The following is an 18,614-nucleotide window of genomic DNA, read 5'->3' on the forward strand; positions in this document are numbered from 1 at the left end:
ACAGCAAGAGATGGAAATGAATGATGGTCTAGTCTTTGCACGAAGAAAATGTTATACAAGGCTCCAGCATGACTGAAGCAATGTGCATTTGATCACTAATAACCATGTAAAAGACTGTATACAGCTAGTTACAGTCCTAATTATAGCAACACCATTTGTGCTGTAACTGTTGGAAATTCATCACCTTTTATCCTACAAGTCAGAAACAATGGCTTTGGTTTAAAATGTCAAAAGTCTAACCATAAAATTAAAAACAAACAACTCAGAGCCCAGACAGGGCTAAGCCTAAGTTTTTGTTTGTACAGATGTTTGTATTCTCCAGCATTAAGCCCATAATAGAAACTAAACTAATTTTTCTATTTTTACTTTTATGCCATGTAGAGTCTTCCAGACCTGTAATTATCAAAAATACTGAAGTTCTTTTGAGTTCCTTGGGAGGAAGGTAGTGCAAAAATATAATAACTAAACAATACAAACCTGGTTCTCCTGTTTCTTATTAAGTTTATCACCATTTTCTTTGAATTACGCTCATAAGCATATTATAATAGCCTTATAAAGGCTAGGGGAAAAAAGGCTATACCTTTCTTTTTTAAAGGCTATACTTTTACACTCAAACATCACTGACCTCCTAGACTTAGCTAGTATAGCTGGCCACGAGAGGACATTTTTTTTTTCTTAAAGTGTATGTGCTGTTGAAGCAAACACTCACTTTTTGAAAGAAAGTGACTGAAATATTACAACAGGTTAAATAGTTTAAAGAGAGGTGGAATCAGTCTAGCCTAACCCAAGTTCTCAAGCTCAAGCCGGGGGGAAAACTTGATCCTACTCAGTGTTTCTGTCTGGGCAGGAATTCAAATGAGATCTCTTAGAGGAAGAAATGCTTAAGAGAGGAATGTGTTGCTGTATTATATACAAAGGAAAAAGGATTAGAGAAACTTGAGATAATTCAGCCTTAAGAAGAGTAATCTGGGTAGAGATTTTAGTACATACAGGGATATCCCATACAAAAGATGGAAAATATGAACTTACATTATTATGTCATGGCTATCACTTAGATAGCAGGAAGAACTTTTTGAATAGAAAGGTTGAAAGACTGTGAAATACTCTAAGGTTATTTTAGACTGTCCTTTGGAGACTTAAAAACAGGATGGATAACGAATGGTTTTGGTGCAATTGTACCTACAAATAGCGGAATGGTAGATGGGCTCTTCGGGTTCCCATGAAAAGGAAAATTATGTGTATTATTATATGTATTATATGTATTTATGTATTGATGGGTGAGAAATGCCAAGTTCAAACGTAAGAGCTGAGATTGTGTTTGATTTCAAAAACACTCCTTAAGTAAGTTTGAGGATCGCAGCCTAAGAGAACAATGCCCAGTCATGAAGCCCAAACTACCCTTTCTGGTCTACCTCTGACCGTGTTAGGTTCTTATGGTTGGCCTTTCATCAGCAAGATGGCTTTGCAATACAGTAAAACCTCTCTTAGCGAAGAGGGATTCCAACACCACACTTCTTTGTTAAACCTCATTACTAAAGGCAGAAGGCAGCAAGACATTACAGGACACTGACAAAGAGGAGGTATGGGGGCAGCTAGGTGGTGCAGTGGATAGATCACCGGCCCTGAAGTCAGGAGGACCTAAGTTCAAATCTGGCCTCCGACCAAACACTTGACACTAGCTGTATGACCCTGGGCAAGTCACTCAACCCCAATTGCCTAAAAAAAAAAAAAAAAAAAAGAGGAGGTATGACATAAAAACGTGAAACGTTAACTTTTATGTCCCATTGCTAACAGAACAATCTCAAGAATCTTGGGGCACAGAGATGGAAACAGGGTCCTACACTGGTAGGAAGAAGACAGGGCCTGCTGGCTAACCTAGGCTAGGACAGGACATATTTGAAGTCCTAAAACAAGCCAGTGGCAAAAGGACACATTCATTTCTCCACCTGGCAAGAGCACCTGAAGGTCTCAAAAGAGTTGTCACTGAAGTAGATGATGCAAAAAGACAACTGGAAAAACACTGAACAGATGCTATCTGATCTGGACAGCAGGAAGGGGCTAGATAATGGGAAGGCAAATGAAAAAGAAGACACTGGGGAGAAATTTTGCATAGGATTGGTCCTGTTGAACTTCAACTACAGGCAAACAAACTCAAGTTGTGCACGGAGTTATTTTTGTTTGACATGGCTCAGCCATGTATATTATTACATGTATATGTAATATACTATTACTATAACATACTATTACTACATGCTACAAAGATTACTTTTCAAACACAGTTGACGGTTATCAAGGAACTTTGTTGTTAAAGTATCTATCAAATAATCCCTGCTTTTAATGATTTCTAATCACAATTGTTAAAATAATATTAAAATAAACATATATTCTCTGGTTACATACTGACAATGGAAATATGCATATTCTGTAAGCGTGTGAAAGGAAAAAAAATTTTTTCCACTGGCAATGCATGAAGATAAATAAGACTCAGGTGTCCTGCTCCTGCCTCTTATTTTGAGGTTGACTGAAGCCTAGTAAAAAGCAACATGTATGTCATCCAATAACCAGAGAATCAGTGTTCAGAGGCTGACAGAACTCACAAAGAGTCTGCTGAGGCATAAAGGGTTTGCCTTCCTTGTGGGGACACTGTCTACCAACACCAAAGGAAGGATGGATATTTCAAAGTCCTCAAGTATTGACCACCTTTACAACTTACAAAGTTATGTATGTATATATATATACATACATATATGTTAGTAGTGGAAGAGCACACTGGTTTTAAAGTTGGAAGATCTGAATTTAAGACCCAGTACAGACACTTACTAGCTATGTGACCAAAGGCAAGTTACTGAACATTTTTTTTCTTTTTTAAAGGTTTTATTGGTATCTTCTGTTTCTTACATCATCACAGCTATCCCAAGTATCCTTGCCCCTCTTAGAGAGCTAACCCATATAACAAATGGTATTTTTTTGAGAAAAAAAAATCAGCATAACTAATCTATCCATTGAAAAAATCAAAAAAAGACCACGTGTAATATGTAAAACCCGTGGACCTCCCATCTCCACAAAAGCGTGGTTACTTAACGTTTTCATCTGTAAAATGGGGTAATAATGCTTGCAGTACTTACCTCATAGGGTTGTTATTAGGAAGGTGCTTTTGCACTACACAAATGTAAATTACATCACAGACAGTATTCTGATGTGGTTAGGAAAGTCAGGAGACCAATTCTGATGCCTGTGCTGGCCTGGGTACCTCTTTGAGGCTGTGGAATACTACTATACTGTCACCTAACTCACAAAATTGTTTTGAGGACAGTCATTTGTAAACCATCAAGTGCAATAGAAGCAATAACTCCATGAGATGGTTAGAACTACACTAGAAAAAATGGAGGTTCAGAGAGACATGACTTGCCCAAGGTCACTTTTACTAATTACTACTAAATGTCAGAGCTAGGACTTGAACCCAGGCAAGTTTTTGTGGCCTCAAATGAAGTCTTCTTTCCATTATAACGCAGCTTCATAAGTTTTTTAAGGTATTCCAAGTACTTGGAAGAATCTGAAGTATAATAAATGATACATAATGACTTAGGGTCAAAATGATGTTATAGCGATGCTATTTCCATTTTACAAATGTGCTGGAAACAAGGAAAGGCAGGATCACCCTAACAGAGGGACAACATAGGAACTTTCATCAATCTACAATATTCTGAAAACTTTACATCTCAAGTTAGCATTAGGAGTTTCTTTAAAAGAAAACTTTAATTTTGAATAATTAAGGTATCATGTATTTTTATTTTAGATATAATTCAAATATAATTTTTAGATATCAGGGCATAAGGAAAATAATGAAAAACAATTATAAGTTCAAAAAATTAAAAGTTATCCTAAAAGGCATTAATATGTACAGAAACCATGAATATAAATTCATTTCCAGTTGACCTATCATCATACATACACATTTATTTATATAAAACAAAATTCACTTCATACCATTAAAAAGCTGGGCATAAGAAGCCCCATGAAAGGAACTTTAGCTTCTAATTAATGCATCAGTGTTACGGCAGAGGAAAACAAAGTCCATCTATTTCAAATGTTTAACCCTCTTAATTACAAGAAAAAGGAACTCCGACCAATACTTGTTCATTCACATTGCTTTATAAATCATTTGAACAGATTTACAATGCAAATCCGACACTATTTGATATTTCGAACAATCCTCCTGCAGTGGTTTGTTTTCATTTCTCCTAACGCTTCTTCTAGTTGCTGAATCAAGTGCAGCAAGGTAGCTGGGTCAGTCTGCAAAACCTGACTGCTCTGCTCTCCATCCTGACTTAGGTGCAGCTTTAGAGTCATTGTAGGTTTAATCTGTTGTCTTAGACATCTGCTAGCAAGCTAGATGTTGAAATGGAAGGGAAGCAGAATTAAACATTCATACATATTAAAATGAATGCAAAATACACACAAGAAAACATTTAGAAATCTTTTAACTCCCACGTACTTAAAATCAACATTTTAAAATAAATTATTTGATACTACCAACAACTCCAGAAAGTCCAGAAAGTACTACTATAATGATATACACCAAATATGAGTAAAGAAATTTAAAAAATCAATCTAATGAGAAAATTAAATGAACTGGGAGGTTTAATCTAGGAAAAGAGGAATAAGAGGCAACAATAGTGTCCTTCAAATTTATGAAAGATTGTCTATTTAATGAGGGATATGTCAATCCATTCTTTTATTCCATTTTTGTACAGAACTGAACAAGAAAAAATTGGCTTAAACTAAAACAGATAAAGAAATCAACTGTCCAACAGATAAAATGTTGGAATGGGACAACAAAAGACCCTGAGGATTCTTTAGTTCTTAAAGCCTTCAATCAGAGACAGAAATTACTTCAAAGTTAGAAGAGACATTAGATTAGAGGTCATCTAAGTTCAAATGTTACCTGAAAAAAGACTTCCTCTACGCCAGTGGCGTCAAACTCATATAGAAATATAGAAATGTCATACATAAAGATCCTGGCCAACTGCTTGTTATCAGTCAAGTGTCTGATGCCTCTGCTCTACCACGTGACCTATAGGAGAGGACTCCACTATGCCTGACCTGAGGACCATTCGATTAAGGAATGGATAGTGCTAACTGCATAAATTTGCCTCTTTTAAACCTTCAACCAACTGCTCCTAGTTTAGTCTTCTGAGGCTGAGGTGGACAAGACTAATCTTTCTTTCACTTCCCAGCTCTTCAGATACTTGAAAACAGCTATCAAGTCCCTCATGAATCTTATCCAGAATAAAGACCCCCTTCTACCTCCCACAATTTCTTCAATTATCTCACAGCATGAATGCAAGGCCCTTCCCCATCCTGGTTGTCCTCCGAAGGACTTATCAATGCCTTCCTAAATTGCAGTCTGGCCACAGAAGAGTGCTATGGTTCTATCATCTCCTCACTCCTAGACACTCTGCGTCTCCTAGCACAAGCTAAAATCACATTTGCTTTCTTGGCTGCCATGCCACACTGCTGACTTGTAAGGAGTCTAAAGCCGTTAGACTGGCTAGATCTTTTTCAGATGAATTGCTATCCAGTAATGCTTCCCTCATTTTGCACATGCAAAGCTGATTTGACGTAAGGGAAATTTCCAAGTAACTGTAGTCTCTTTCTTCAAAAGCATTACATTCTAACGTTTTTTTTCCTCCAAAGAAATGTATTATTCATTTGCTTTTAATCTTAAGAATATCACTTTTCTTGATGACTTAAGGTCATCATTATAAATTATTAAACTATTTATAACTCTATCTGCTTTTTCATTTTTCTGTCTCTTTCCTAGAAGACACATGATCAACCGTCATTTTTCCCCTTTTTCTCTCCCTTGAATAGTTCTTAAGCCACCTTTGCATCATCCTCTTTTAGTTTACCCGAGCACAACATATACACTTGGTAAAATTTTTATGCTAAAATAGTCAGAAACAGTCTGAGTTTACAACCTTGGGCTTGGCATAAGCTCTCAGAGCTCTCTAAACTATAAAATGATGGGAATTAAGCCAGCAGATTTACAAATCCAAACTTCTTTTAGCTAATGAAAGTTTCTAATTCTTTCAGAATACACCATAGCTAGCATTATCCTATTTTTCTATCTCTCATCTCTTCAAATAGTTTGCTAATACTTGGGGGCAATTACTATATCCTACACCATTTTCTTGTATCTCTAGCACCTAGCACAGTTCCTACACATAACAAATATGCAATGAATATAGTAATGACAATGTAACATGGTTTTAGTGAAGATGATTTGAGAGTACTATTTTAGGTACTTGAGAGATGGCAAGAAGTTTAGGTTGGTTAAAAGTAGGTTTATAAGTAAAGAGTTTGGATTTTCTTCAGTAGGTACTGAAGAGACACTGATAATTTGGGAATTCCCAGGATACCTAGCTAGAGAACACTGGGTTGAATTCCTTAGACACACTACATCTTAATTTTTTAATTAAATTTTGTTCAACAATCAAGCATTATTTTTTCTCTCTCCAACCTCTCCTTCCCTCCCCCACCTCAAGAAAAACAAAAGTCTAATAACAAATATGCACAGTCAAGTAATATTACATTCCCATACTGGTCATGTTCAAAAATGTAACACCTTAACTATATGACTAACCATGGCATATGTTAAAGGGGTATTATATTAAAATATTACTAACTGCACACAATGTTTCATAAAATAATTTCCCTGAGTTTTTATCATAATTTAAAAGCCAGAGATCCAACGTATTTTATACAGTTCCATGAATCAGGTAATTTGACTTCCTCCATTTCTATTCACTTTCAGTCATGTCTCTAATTATACACATATCCCCCAACATAACTCTTTCTTTCTTGGAGCTAATTAATAAAATTCTGTCAATAATCTGGGCCAGAGGCCTTGAATTAAAGTGAGTGCTACGTGGGTGGTAAGGAGTCAACAGTAGAGATGTGGAAGACATAGAAACAAGAAGATTTGACAAATTATTGCATATGTGGGGTGAGGAACAATGAAGAATAAAGGCTGATCCTGAGGTGACGAGCCTGGGAGGCAGGAAGAACAGGGACAGCTTTGACAGAAATAGGGAAGTCTGTAAGTGGTGCAGGCTTGGGATGTGGGAAGGAAGATAACAAGTTCAGAAATGGACATGCTGAGTTTAGACGGCATAGCCAAGAGGCGACTGGTGACGGGGGGCTGAAGCTCAGGGAAAATACTGGGACTAGATAAACAGCTCGATGACACGTTTGCATCAGAGTGATAGTTAGACTAATGGAACTGAGGTTACTGAGAGAATGTAGAAAGAAAAGAGAGTCTACAACAGAACCTTGGGAAACACCACAGTTATGGGACATGATATGAATGATAAAACCAGCAAAGGGGACTGCAAAGGAGGACAACGAGGAACAACAGTACTACAAAAATCCAGAGATTTAGGAGAGGACAGTGGCCAGGAAAAAGGATGAAGATCTGTGAGAGCAGCGATGACTGAGGATGCAATCTGATAGAGAAGACACAAGGGGATGGGATAAAACACACACATAGAAGGGCTGTCCATGCAGGAAAGGCCACTTCTTATCAGAAGCCAGGTGTATGGAAAGAATGGAGGATGATGTTAGGGGGTTTTAAGATAAAGGGAATAGGAAAAGTAGAAGCCCCCACAAATGGTCTCAATACTCTCTGTAAAATAAGGTCTTCATTTAAGAGAGAAGAGAGGAGAGGAGAGGAGAGGAGAGGAGGCACGAGAGACTTGAGAAAGGAAGAGAAGATTCCAAGTAGCTTCCATGGAACGTGAAATAGGGAACCAATTAGGGAAGAATAAAAGGACTACCATGCTGTTAGGAGGGTCCAATTGATTTTGGATCATATAATTTAGAATATTCCCAGTCAGCATGCTTGTAAGACTTCCTCTGGCTCCATTCAGTAGCTTGTCAGTAGGAGCGGAGGAGGCACACAGTGGTGAGAGTAATCCAGGGCTGAAGCGTGGCAAGAGATGATCAGTAGCAGGACAGAGGGGCAGGGATTTCCTGAGAAGAGTTCACTACAGAATTGAAATGACTAACTACAAGGTTCAGACTAGAAAGGGAGGAAAGTGAAGCTGGAGTAGGGGTGATGTCATGAAAAAGTACTTCGGGGTAGGAGAATGAGATGCCTCGATGATGGGAAAGAACAGGTTTAGGAGAGGTGAGGCATAAAAAGAGATGGACTAAAAGGTCATTTTCAGATAGAGGAATATCAGTTTCTAACCAAGAAAGTGGTACATTTATGGGTAATGGTGAGATCTAGTATGTGACAATTCCTAAGTGTGGCTGAGATGGAATGAAACAGATCATGAGATTTAAGAAGCCTACAGAATTTGGAGTTTAGGGGGCTTGAGGGAGTATCATCAATGTGAAGGAGTTGAGGAGAGGAAGATGGTGAGCCAGGTGCTGAACTCTGAGAAAAGAGAGAGAATGACCTAGGGGCTAGTATACAACAGCCACCATGATTTGAATTGGTTGGAAAATTTTGACTGAGTGGATATGGACCTACCTGTTCTTAATGACCATAAGATTTAAGGCTAATAAAGAACTCAAAGATCATTTGAGTAAACCTCCTAAGCAAAAAATAAGGCCCAGGAGACAAGGTGACTTTCAAAGGTCACACAGATAGTATACAACAGATCCAAGATTTGAACCCCAGTACCAATACCCCTTCTATATCATACTATGTCATTACTTCCTTCGGTAAATTTCAGAGTCAAATAAAACATACTATTGTACTTTTAATTTATTAATTTATTCTGAGACAAAAGCTCAGTCATACCCACAGTTGCAGGATGCAGGAAAATAGCAAAGATGATTGTTAAAAGCACAAAGCACTATATTTGACCTTGTTCTTCTAAGAGGAAAAATTACTTTGCTCCTCCCTACAATACTTTTTCATAATTTTAAAAATTCTTAAATAAAATTAAATGCATCAGGGCCAACTTCAGAAACATATTTACATTTGGGGGGCTACACATCAAGGTAGAAGGAGTAGGGTAACCTGATAAGGGATACAAAATAGAAGATGATCTTATTTGATACTAACTCTTTTTAGGTTGAGTTTATGAAAGATAGCACACACTAAAAGCTCTGGAGTACTAAGCTCTCTATTTAACCACAGAAGACACAGGACAGAGTTAATTTCAACAAGAGTAATATGTTCTTAGGCTATCTAATGCTGACCACCCCTGAAGTAACAGGGAAGCTCAGTCTGAAACATTCAATTTACTGTTACTAACAAGGGCGTAAATTGTACTCTTGATTTATTCCAGGCATCTTTCCACTAGAAACTAGGCTGACCATTACCTTGTTCCACATAAGCTACTGCACATTAATTAAACAGTAAAAGTTTACCCATTACCAACTTCAGCGGAGCCAAGCCAGTTACTTAGAAATGAAAGGCTCTATATCTTGCTACTACTCTTCTGACCCATTTGGTCTCTTCATTGGACATATTTCCCTCTACTTCAGTGGGAGAATCCATTTCAGCTCAAATCTCTCAGTAAGGGTTTTAACTAAGTAAATTTAAGAAAAACTCAGTTATCTTTTTGAAGCATTTTAACATTAAAAAATAAAAATCACTATAGCAGATTTTCAATTTTGAGCTGCAATAATCCTCGTCTTACACAATTTAGACTTGGGTCTTATTTTAATCAGCTATGTATCTGTCTTCATTTCAGAAACTTTTTACTTTTTCTCTTTATAAACCTGGCACCTCAAACAGCGCCTGGCCCATAGGACAGGGATAGAGACAGACCTTATGATTTCACTGAAGTAGGGAACTATCCAGTGAGGAGACACCCTCTCCCAATGCAGATCAGCATTTTCTCTTTGTCTTAGAGAGCTCCCTAGAACACTCAGTGATTTGTTCGGGGTCAGACAGGCAATATACGTCAGGGGCAAAGCTTGAAACAAGGTTGTCCCAGCTGAGGCTAGTTCTCTGTCCATTACACCAAAGGTGCCACATTCACTGCCCACAGAAGTCCCCAGTACTGCTTGGACAAGAATAAAATTTAACTGGGAAATGTTTTAGCAAAATAAATAAAAATACAATACAACAAAAATAATGTTAATTTGAGGTTTTCTAAGTCAACATGTGGCCTACAAGGGTGACATATAGCAAGTGCTCCCTAAATACTTGCTGACTGATTGGAATTGTTATCATGCTGGCTGCTAATAACGACATATTCATTTAGTAATCACTTTTTTTTAAATACTCAAAAAAAGCTACTTTTATTCTGTGCAAAGGAGAGAAATACAGAAAAGAAAGATCCTTTTGGCGAAGAGAGATATGACTCCGTTATTAAGTGACAAACTTGCTTAATGGTGCATGTTTCCACAATCCCATTAAATGAAAAATCAAGGTTTAAAATAAAAGCTGAAATTCAGACTTATATGATTTGAGCTGAAATGAACCTTTAGGAAAGATCTGGTCCAACTCTCCCACTTGACATTTGAAGAGGGGCTCCAATAAGTCAGTGGACATATCCAGGGTCAGACTGTGAAAGAGCAGAGCAAAAATTGAAACCCAGGTCCTCTGACTCCCCAAATTATGCTCTTTCCACCTCATCTTGACATTTATCTAAAGAATGAGATGACTTAAGGAGTCAAAGCTACAAAAAAATGGCATTATCAGGACAAACAGAGGAAAGCTTTTCCCCCCAGACCTTTCAGCTGAACCCTGAATCCTCTACTTAATGCTGCCTTCTCTCTACCACATGAGCTAAAGCTGGACTCATTCCAGGACACCGACTGCCTGCTGCCCTCGGCCAGGACGACTTTTCCTTTTCCTTGAATGAATGCATTTGAAGGCACTTCCCTCCCCACTACTCTAGGAAAACCAGACTGTGTTCCCTCTCCTCCACCTCTGGGGTCCTGGCATCAATAAGGTTCTGTCATTATTTCTTCCCAATGCCCACTGCCTCTAACCCAAAAGCAGACTGAGAGGTGGAAGGGACTGATGCAGGCCTCATTTACGTTCCTGCACTGCCTCTGGATACTTTCCTGGGCAAGTGCCAGTGAAGTCTCCCTTCACTTGGCTCCCTTCTGTTCCCTCCTGTCAAATGAGACATCCCCAACCACGGCCTTCTTCACATCATTCTCATACTAGGGGGCCGCCTATCATCTATATCAAGCACAACAACTCTTCTGGCTGGACTTTCTAGCATCTAACCCAGTGATTCTTAACCTGTTTTGTGGCTCTGGTATGTGTCTCTTTCGCAATCTGGTGAAACTTAGGCACCCCCTTCTCAGAATGATGGTTTTCTTTTTGTTTTAAGACTGGGTTTCTCCATCTGGTCCAGATTGGAAACGCAGAGGCTAGTCATAGGTATGATCCCACTACTAACAGACAAAGATGCTTTGACCTGCTCTTGGTTTTCAACCAAGACTGGTTTGCCCCTCCTACAGCAACTGAGTGATCCTCCTGCTCCCAGGGGCTTCCAATCTGCACTCTTTTATTCATTCAGTCACTCAGTCATTCTCAGTCCAATTCTTTGACCCTGTGGACCAGAGTACTCCAATACTTGTCTATAGGGTTTTCTTGACAAAGATACTGGAGTGATTTACCATTTCCTTTTCTAGTCAGATTAAGGCAAAAAAAGGTTAAGTGATTTGCCCAGGGTCACACAGCAAGTAAGTGTCTGAGGCTTGATTTAAACTCAGGTCTTCCTGACTCCAAGCCCAGTGTTTTATCCACTGAGCCACCTAGCTGCCTCCCCAATCTGCACAGCCCACTATAACTCAGAACTTCTGAGCTCAAGAGATCTGCCAGCCTCAACTTCTCCAGTAGCTAGGATTACAGGCACAAGCCACCATACCCAAATCAGAATAAAGTTTTTAAATGCGTAAGATATATAGCATTCCAAAGGAGTACTCCTTTTAATTTCATGTCTACTTCTATGAACCAAACAATTAACACTTAATTATTCAGTCTTTTTTGGACTGGTACTATAAAATAAGTACTCTATTGATTAAAGTTTTACCTTCTAACAAAATATTTCCAATTGTCTTCAAAACAATTTTTAGACTGCCATAAATTGTGTTTTTTTTAAAGTTCACCTTAAAAATCTTTGCAATTACCTTGTTTCATATTAATCAATTTTCCTGATTTGAAAACACAAAGATGCTTATCTAAAACTGAAGCCAATATTTACCAATTATTTACAAATTAGCCTCAAAATAAACATGACAAAACACACTACTGTTTCAAAATAAATATGGTAAAGGTATTAAAGAATGAAGCAAAGGAAGATAAGCCTAGAATAACAGTTAATTCTCCAACACATCACAAATGATCCTACCTGTACATCTAATCTCCACTCAAGATTGTGGTAACTGGGAAACACTGGTGCCAACTCACTCAGAATTGTTCTGATTTCCTTTCTGTTGTCAAGATAAAGCTGAAGCAACAATTTATTCAAGTCTTCACTGAATCCCAAAACAAGCACAGAATCTTGGAAATCAAGTTCAGAAATCTGGAAGAATACAGGGAAGTATTATGTAGTAACAAACAATTAGCATACATTAAATATGAAAATATAGTAGATTCAACCTCTTCAGTTTCTTTTTGTTTAAGAAAGTATTCTGTGTTCAATCAAAAACCCAACTAATAATAATCACAATTCCTGACCATCCCTACAAAGCTTGAGTAACACAAGTGCTTCTTGAATTTTTGGAATGAAGAGGAAAGAATTCTACTGATACCCATGACATGTCCCATAATGAAAAGTTCTCTCTACTGTTTTATATATTATTAACTTAGAAAGAAAACTAAATCAATTCATTAGCTGCCTCTTCTTGAACATATTATTGTGATACTGTTTCAGCAAAATTCACAATTAGGATAATTTTAAATCAACAAAAACAGGTCAGCCTTTTTTCCAGAATATATCATTCTTACTGCTCTGTTATCACATTTGGGCTCAGAGAGAGATCCAAATCCAACACCTTCTCCCAAAGTACTTGGAGAACATGTCAGAACCACACCATTCCATAACAGGATTGAGAAGGTGTTTCAGGGTGACAACCTACTCCATTAGGATTCAGACATTTCTTTGCATAGCACCACTACTTACCAACCATAAATATACCTCTCCAACTTCTGCAGATACTTGAAGGGAATATTATACACAAGACAGGATGCTTCTTGCCACTTCCGCAATGCGAAACACGAATGGTTTTCAACTTTCCACAATACAAAACACGAATGGTTCTCAACCTTACCAACTCAGCCTTACCATGAGTTTTGAGCTTTCAGTGAGTAGGTATGTTAATCCCTCAACTCCATGCTGGACTGTGTTACTACTAACACTGAGTTTTCCTGTGGGCAGAAGAAAAGGCAACCACAATACAGTAAGTTACTTTTCTGTAAATTATTTCCTTTTACAATTTCATTCTACCTTCTAATTTTAAGTCATATATCTATTATCTAAGGCCCTGAATTTTACACCCACTTCAATTATGATGAAAACTGTAAATTATATAGGCTTTTACACAACTAAGCCTAGGTGCCTCCATCTTCTCTTCTCTCACTCTTCAAACCGCTGCAATCTGGGTTCCTACATCATCACTCAAATAAAACTACTCCCTCAAAGTTGCCAATGATCTTTCAGCAACTAAGTCTTTATGCTTCTTGAACTTTTGGCAATATTTGATACTGCTGCTCCACCACATGCATGGTTTTTATTTTTTTTGAGTGTTCTCTCTTGGTTCTCATCTTACCTACCCAACTGCTACTTCTCAGTGCCCTTTCCTGGATCACTGCCCATATCACGCCCTCTTAACTATGAGTGCACTGCCAAGGCCTCATCCTAGGCCCTCTCCTCTGTCTCTCAACCCCCTCCCTTGGTGACCTCATCAGTTACCACATGCTCCCATCTCTATGTACGCAGGCCTCACCTCTCCCCACAGCTCCAGCCCTTCATCACTAACTGTATATTTCCAACTACATGATCCTCTCTCAAACTCAACGTGTCCAAACAACTCTTCACATCATCTGTCCCACCCTTTCCTCCTATTACCACGCTGTAGGGCAACACCATCCTTCTAGTCACTTAGGTTTGCAGCCTTAGAGTGGTTCTCAGGTCCTCTCCTCTGCCCTTCCCCTTCAAGTCTTCTTGTAGAATGTACCCCCAAGCCATCTCCCACATGCATCCCATCCTGTCCAGTTCTGGTCCTCATCGCCTCTTGTCAGATCTGCTGGAGTGGCCTCCTTATTGGCCCCTGTTCCAATCTTTCCTCCAACACAGCTTCTAAATCCATACCAGCTGTACCCTCTCTTAGACCTTCTCAAGCACTGGTCCTGGAGGAGGAGGAAGAGCATCCTTTGAGCTCCACAGTCACTTCCAGATTCTCTTCTCTAACTCCTTTACTCACCAACCAGTCACTCACACCAAAGTTTTCCATCCAACCCACATTATGGCAGCTTACTGTAACCCCTCCCTCCTTATTCTCCTTCCCTTCTCAAGAAGTTCAGTACCCGGCTCTCCATCTTCTCCTCCTGCCCATATGTTGCCCTTATTCCAGAGGACTTAAAGGGCTTGTATCGTCTCAAACTCCCTAACTTCCTAATTCCTCAGACTCCTTAAATCCCACAAACTATTCCTTTCACCCTAAGTCAGCCACACATAGGGAGGTCACACACTGGATTTCAACATTACAAATGTTCCACTTCTCTAATTAGGAATATTCACATTCCCTTATCTAACTGTAAACTGTAATGCTCTCTCCCCCTCCCTAAGCTTCACCCTCTTAAACTAGTTCCTTGTCCTCAAGACCTCTCACCCCTGAGTACTGACTTCACTTTCCTCCTCCACCAACAACCCAACAGTTAGCTATTACACTGTCCCCTGCTCCTGAATCTCTTACCACTCTGACTTACTGACATCCTTCTCTTGACAAAACCTCAGCTCTGAATTACTACCCACCATCAGCTCCTGCTCACAAGCTGCTGGACCATGCTAGAAAGTCTCACTGCCATGCTGAGTGGGCACATTCTAAATGCACATTATCCGAACTCAACTGGGCCCTCACTGCAGCAAGGCAGTCCTTTTATTCCTTCCAAATTGGCTCCTTATCTCACACTCCAAAGAAGCTATTCCAAACTTTTTCTTCATCACCCTCAAGCTTCCCACATCTCTTCCTTCCTCTCAATTAGGACCAGAAAACTGAGACCATTTAATGTGAATTCCCACTTCTCTTCATCTCAAAACAACTTAAGTGCCATCCTCCACTCTCCTTCTTCCTCCCAGTTTCTGACAAAGGTGGCCCTTCTCCTGGCAGAGGCAAAACTGTTTAAATATGTACCCGGAGCCAGGAAGACCTGAGTTCTAACCCTGCTCCAGCTGTGCAGCTCTGGGCAAATCACTTAACCTCTCTCAGCCTTCGTTTCCTCATCTATAAAATGGGAATGACAATATCCCCTACCTCCCAATAAATAAAATACTTGTAAAGAACCTTAAAAAGATAAATAGCATAAATTTCATTATTTTATCCCATCTTCTCCAGATTTCAATCTCAATCATCCCTCTTTCATGAATTTTCAACCTTTCCCTATTCTCCCTGCCTTCAAGCTACCTGTCTTCCCAATGCTTAAAATACTGTCACTAAACCTGACCATCCCCTCAAACTAACATCATATCTCTCCTCCTTTTTGAACAGCCAAATTTCCTGAAAAAGCTATCAACACACACACTCTCTTCTCTCACTCCTAAACCCTTTGTAATCTGCCTTTCAACATCATCATTCAACTAAAACGGCTCTCTGAAAAGTTACCAATGATCTTAAATTGTCAAATCTGATGACCTTTTTTTTAGTGGTCATCCTTCTCAGCCTGTCTGCTGCACTTCGCACTGTTGACCACTCTTTTAATGGCTACTCTCCCCTCTCTGGGCTTTGTGACGCTACTCTCGCCTGGTTTGCCTCTTACCTCCATGACTGTTCATTCTCAGTCTTTGTTGGTTTATTATCATGCATATCACATCCTCTGAATGTGGTGTTTCCTACAGTTCTGACCTAGACCCTCTATCCTTCCCCCACTATCCTCTCTCTCAATAATATCATCAGCTTCCATGGGTTTTAACTATTATTTCTTTGCAGATGCCTTATGGATCTATCTATTCAGCCCCAATCTTTGCCCTGAAATTCAGTCCTGAATCACCAATTGCCTATTGGACATTTCACACTGAATGTCCCAGACACATTTTAAACTTAAGTCCAAAACTGAATTCTTTATCTTTCCCCTTAAACTTTTCCCTCCCCTGAAGACCCTATTTCTGTCAAAAGTACCGTTATGATTTCAGTCTTGTAGGTTCATAGCCTCAGCATTATCAACTCCTCATTTTCCTTTACCCCCCAAAACCAATCAGGTGCCAAACCTTGTTGTTTCTACCTTCTTATCTCTCAAATCCAACCCGTTCTCTCTACTCATAGCTGCCGCTTTAGTTTAGGCCATCATTACCTCTTGCCTAAATTATTACAACAGTCTCTTAATTAGTGTCCCTGACTCAAGTCTCTCCCTACTCCAGTCCCATTTCCTATACAGTTACCAAAGTGACTTTCTTTAAAGTTACTATCTGATCAGGTCATTCTCCTACTTAATGAACTCTAGTGACTTTCTACTGCCTCCAGGATAAAATATAAACTCTTCTGTCTAGCTCTTGAAAATCCTAGCCAACCTCACTGAACATTATCCTACCTCCTATTCACCATGACTCAGTCCTCTCCTCCTCCTCCTTCACGGCATACCACGTCTTGCTTCCATGCCTGAGATGCATTCCCTCCTCACCTCTGGTTCTCAGAACCCCTAGTCTGGAGAGAACTCAAGATTTAGCTCAAGTGACACCTCCAACACAAGGCCTCTCCAGGTCCATAAATCATGTGAGGTTTTCCTCTTTGTATCCCCCTCATTTAGCAGAGTGCCTGGCACAATCAGTATTTGGTAAATTCTTATTGAAAAAGGAATAACTATATCACATTCGGGTTTCACAAGAACTACGAGTTAGACACATTTGACAAATGAGGCAAAACTAGTCTCAGAGGGGTAAAGCTCATGGTCACACAACTGGTGTCTCAAAGACTAGGATATGGTAGCGGATATTATCATTCCCATTTTATAGATGAGGAAACGAAGGCTGAGAGAGGTTAAGTGATTTGCCCAGAGCTGCACAGCTGGAGCAGGGTTAGAACTCAGGTCTTCCTGACTCCAGGTACATATTTAAACAGTTTTGCCTCTGCCAGGAGAAGGGCCACCTTTGTCAGAAACTGGGAATATGGCAAGTTAAAACTAATAAATTAGTCAAAAAGTTAGTGTCCTTATCCATCAAAACTAGGAGGTCCCACTAAGGTCTCTTCTAGTCCCAAATCCCACTAAGTCTTTCTTCTCAAAATGTTCCCCTACCAACCACACATCATTATTTCCTGATTCAACACAACTTTCAGTTGTTTTTCAGTCATGTTCGACTCTGTGACCCCATTTGTGGTTTTCATGGCAAAGCTACTGGAGTAGTTGGCCATTTCCTTCTCCAGTTCATTTTACAGATGAGGAAACTGAGGCAAACAGGGGTTAATAACTTGCCCAGGGTAACACTGCTAGTAAGTGTTTGAGGCTGGATTTGAATGATGATGAGTCTTCCTGACTCCAGGCCCAGCACTCTGTGTCACCTAGCTGCCCCAATACAACTTATACCAAATTAAAATTCCATGAAAAGGCCCTATTTCCAACTGTAAATGAAATAAACTCCTCCCCCCACTCCAGTCCTCATCCTGAGGTTGTTCTGAATCTAATAAAGGTGTGGCTGAAGGGACACAAATCTGGAGTCCAAAAGCATTTGACAAGCTTCTGGGTAACAGGGAGAGAGAGATTATTTTTTACTGTTGTATCCTCACATGCAACAGTGCTTTACATACAGCAGGTGCTTAATCAATGTCTTAAGATGAGAGTCAACTGCCCTAAGACCACAACACCACCCGCTGCTGTCTCGTATTCTAACGTATGGCAGGTTAAAAGTAACAAATATCTGCTCTTCCCTTTCTGATTGTTCCTGTTTTCTTCAGATAAGTTTAAGGGCACCTGACATCTGAGACACAGGATCCAAGACGGCTTATGGGGTTTTAAAAGGATCTCGTAAATGGTCTAGTACAATTTCTTCCCGGACGTTCTCTGGACCAGAGAGGTGAGGAAATTCGCCTAAAGTCACACAAGCTGTGGAAGGAACACTAGCTTGGTCAGCAGAGGAGATGGCTCCAATCTCAGCTTTGGCACTTCCTAGGTGTAGGGCACTGGACACTCTGGGTCACATTTCGGCCGTTTCTTCCTGCTTTAAACCAAACCCCATCCGAGGGCCCTTCCAGCTCTAAATCGTGATGCTAATACGGTCAATCTTTCTTGTCAGACGCTGGCATTCTGGGAAACCAAACTAATCACAGGCTGAGAACAATGGGCCCAAAAGGCCAGAAAACACCAAGGACTCTCCCCCCAGCATGAAGGTAACACGGAGGGAAAGGTTGGGTTATAAGTATCCACCACAGTTAGAGAGAGTAGTGGGGGTGGGCAGCTGCACCCTCCTCTCTGCTGCCAGGCA

At 39.6% G+C, this 18,614-nt stretch overlaps 1 protein-coding gene across 1 annotated transcript in view; it reads right to left on the reverse strand.

The window, feature by feature from the left end:
• Window positions 1-3,937: 3,937 nt before the first annotated feature.
• COMMD2 (COMM domain containing 2) overlaps window positions 3,938-18,614 on the reverse strand; it is a 15,646-nt gene continuing 969 nt past the window's right edge. Inside the window, exons 3-5 of the mRNA XM_027875950.1 lie at window positions 13,272-13,354; window positions 12,336-12,509; window positions 3,938-4,389 (exon numbers count right to left, since the gene is read on the reverse strand). Coding sequence (XP_027731751.1) covers window positions 4,192-4,389; window positions 12,336-12,509; window positions 13,272-13,354 — 455 coding nt within the window. The 3' untranslated portion in view covers window positions 3,938-4,191. The remainder of the gene's footprint in view (window positions 4,390-12,335; window positions 12,510-13,271; window positions 13,355-18,614) is intronic.

The sequence above is a fragment of the Vombatus ursinus genome, unplaced genomic scaffold (assembly GCF_900497805.2).
Source record: "Vombatus ursinus unplaced genomic scaffold, bare-nosed wombat genome assembly UNPS02014810.1, whole genome shotgun sequence".
Classification (NCBI taxonomy): Eukaryota; Metazoa; Chordata; class Mammalia; order Diprotodontia; family Vombatidae; genus Vombatus; species Vombatus ursinus.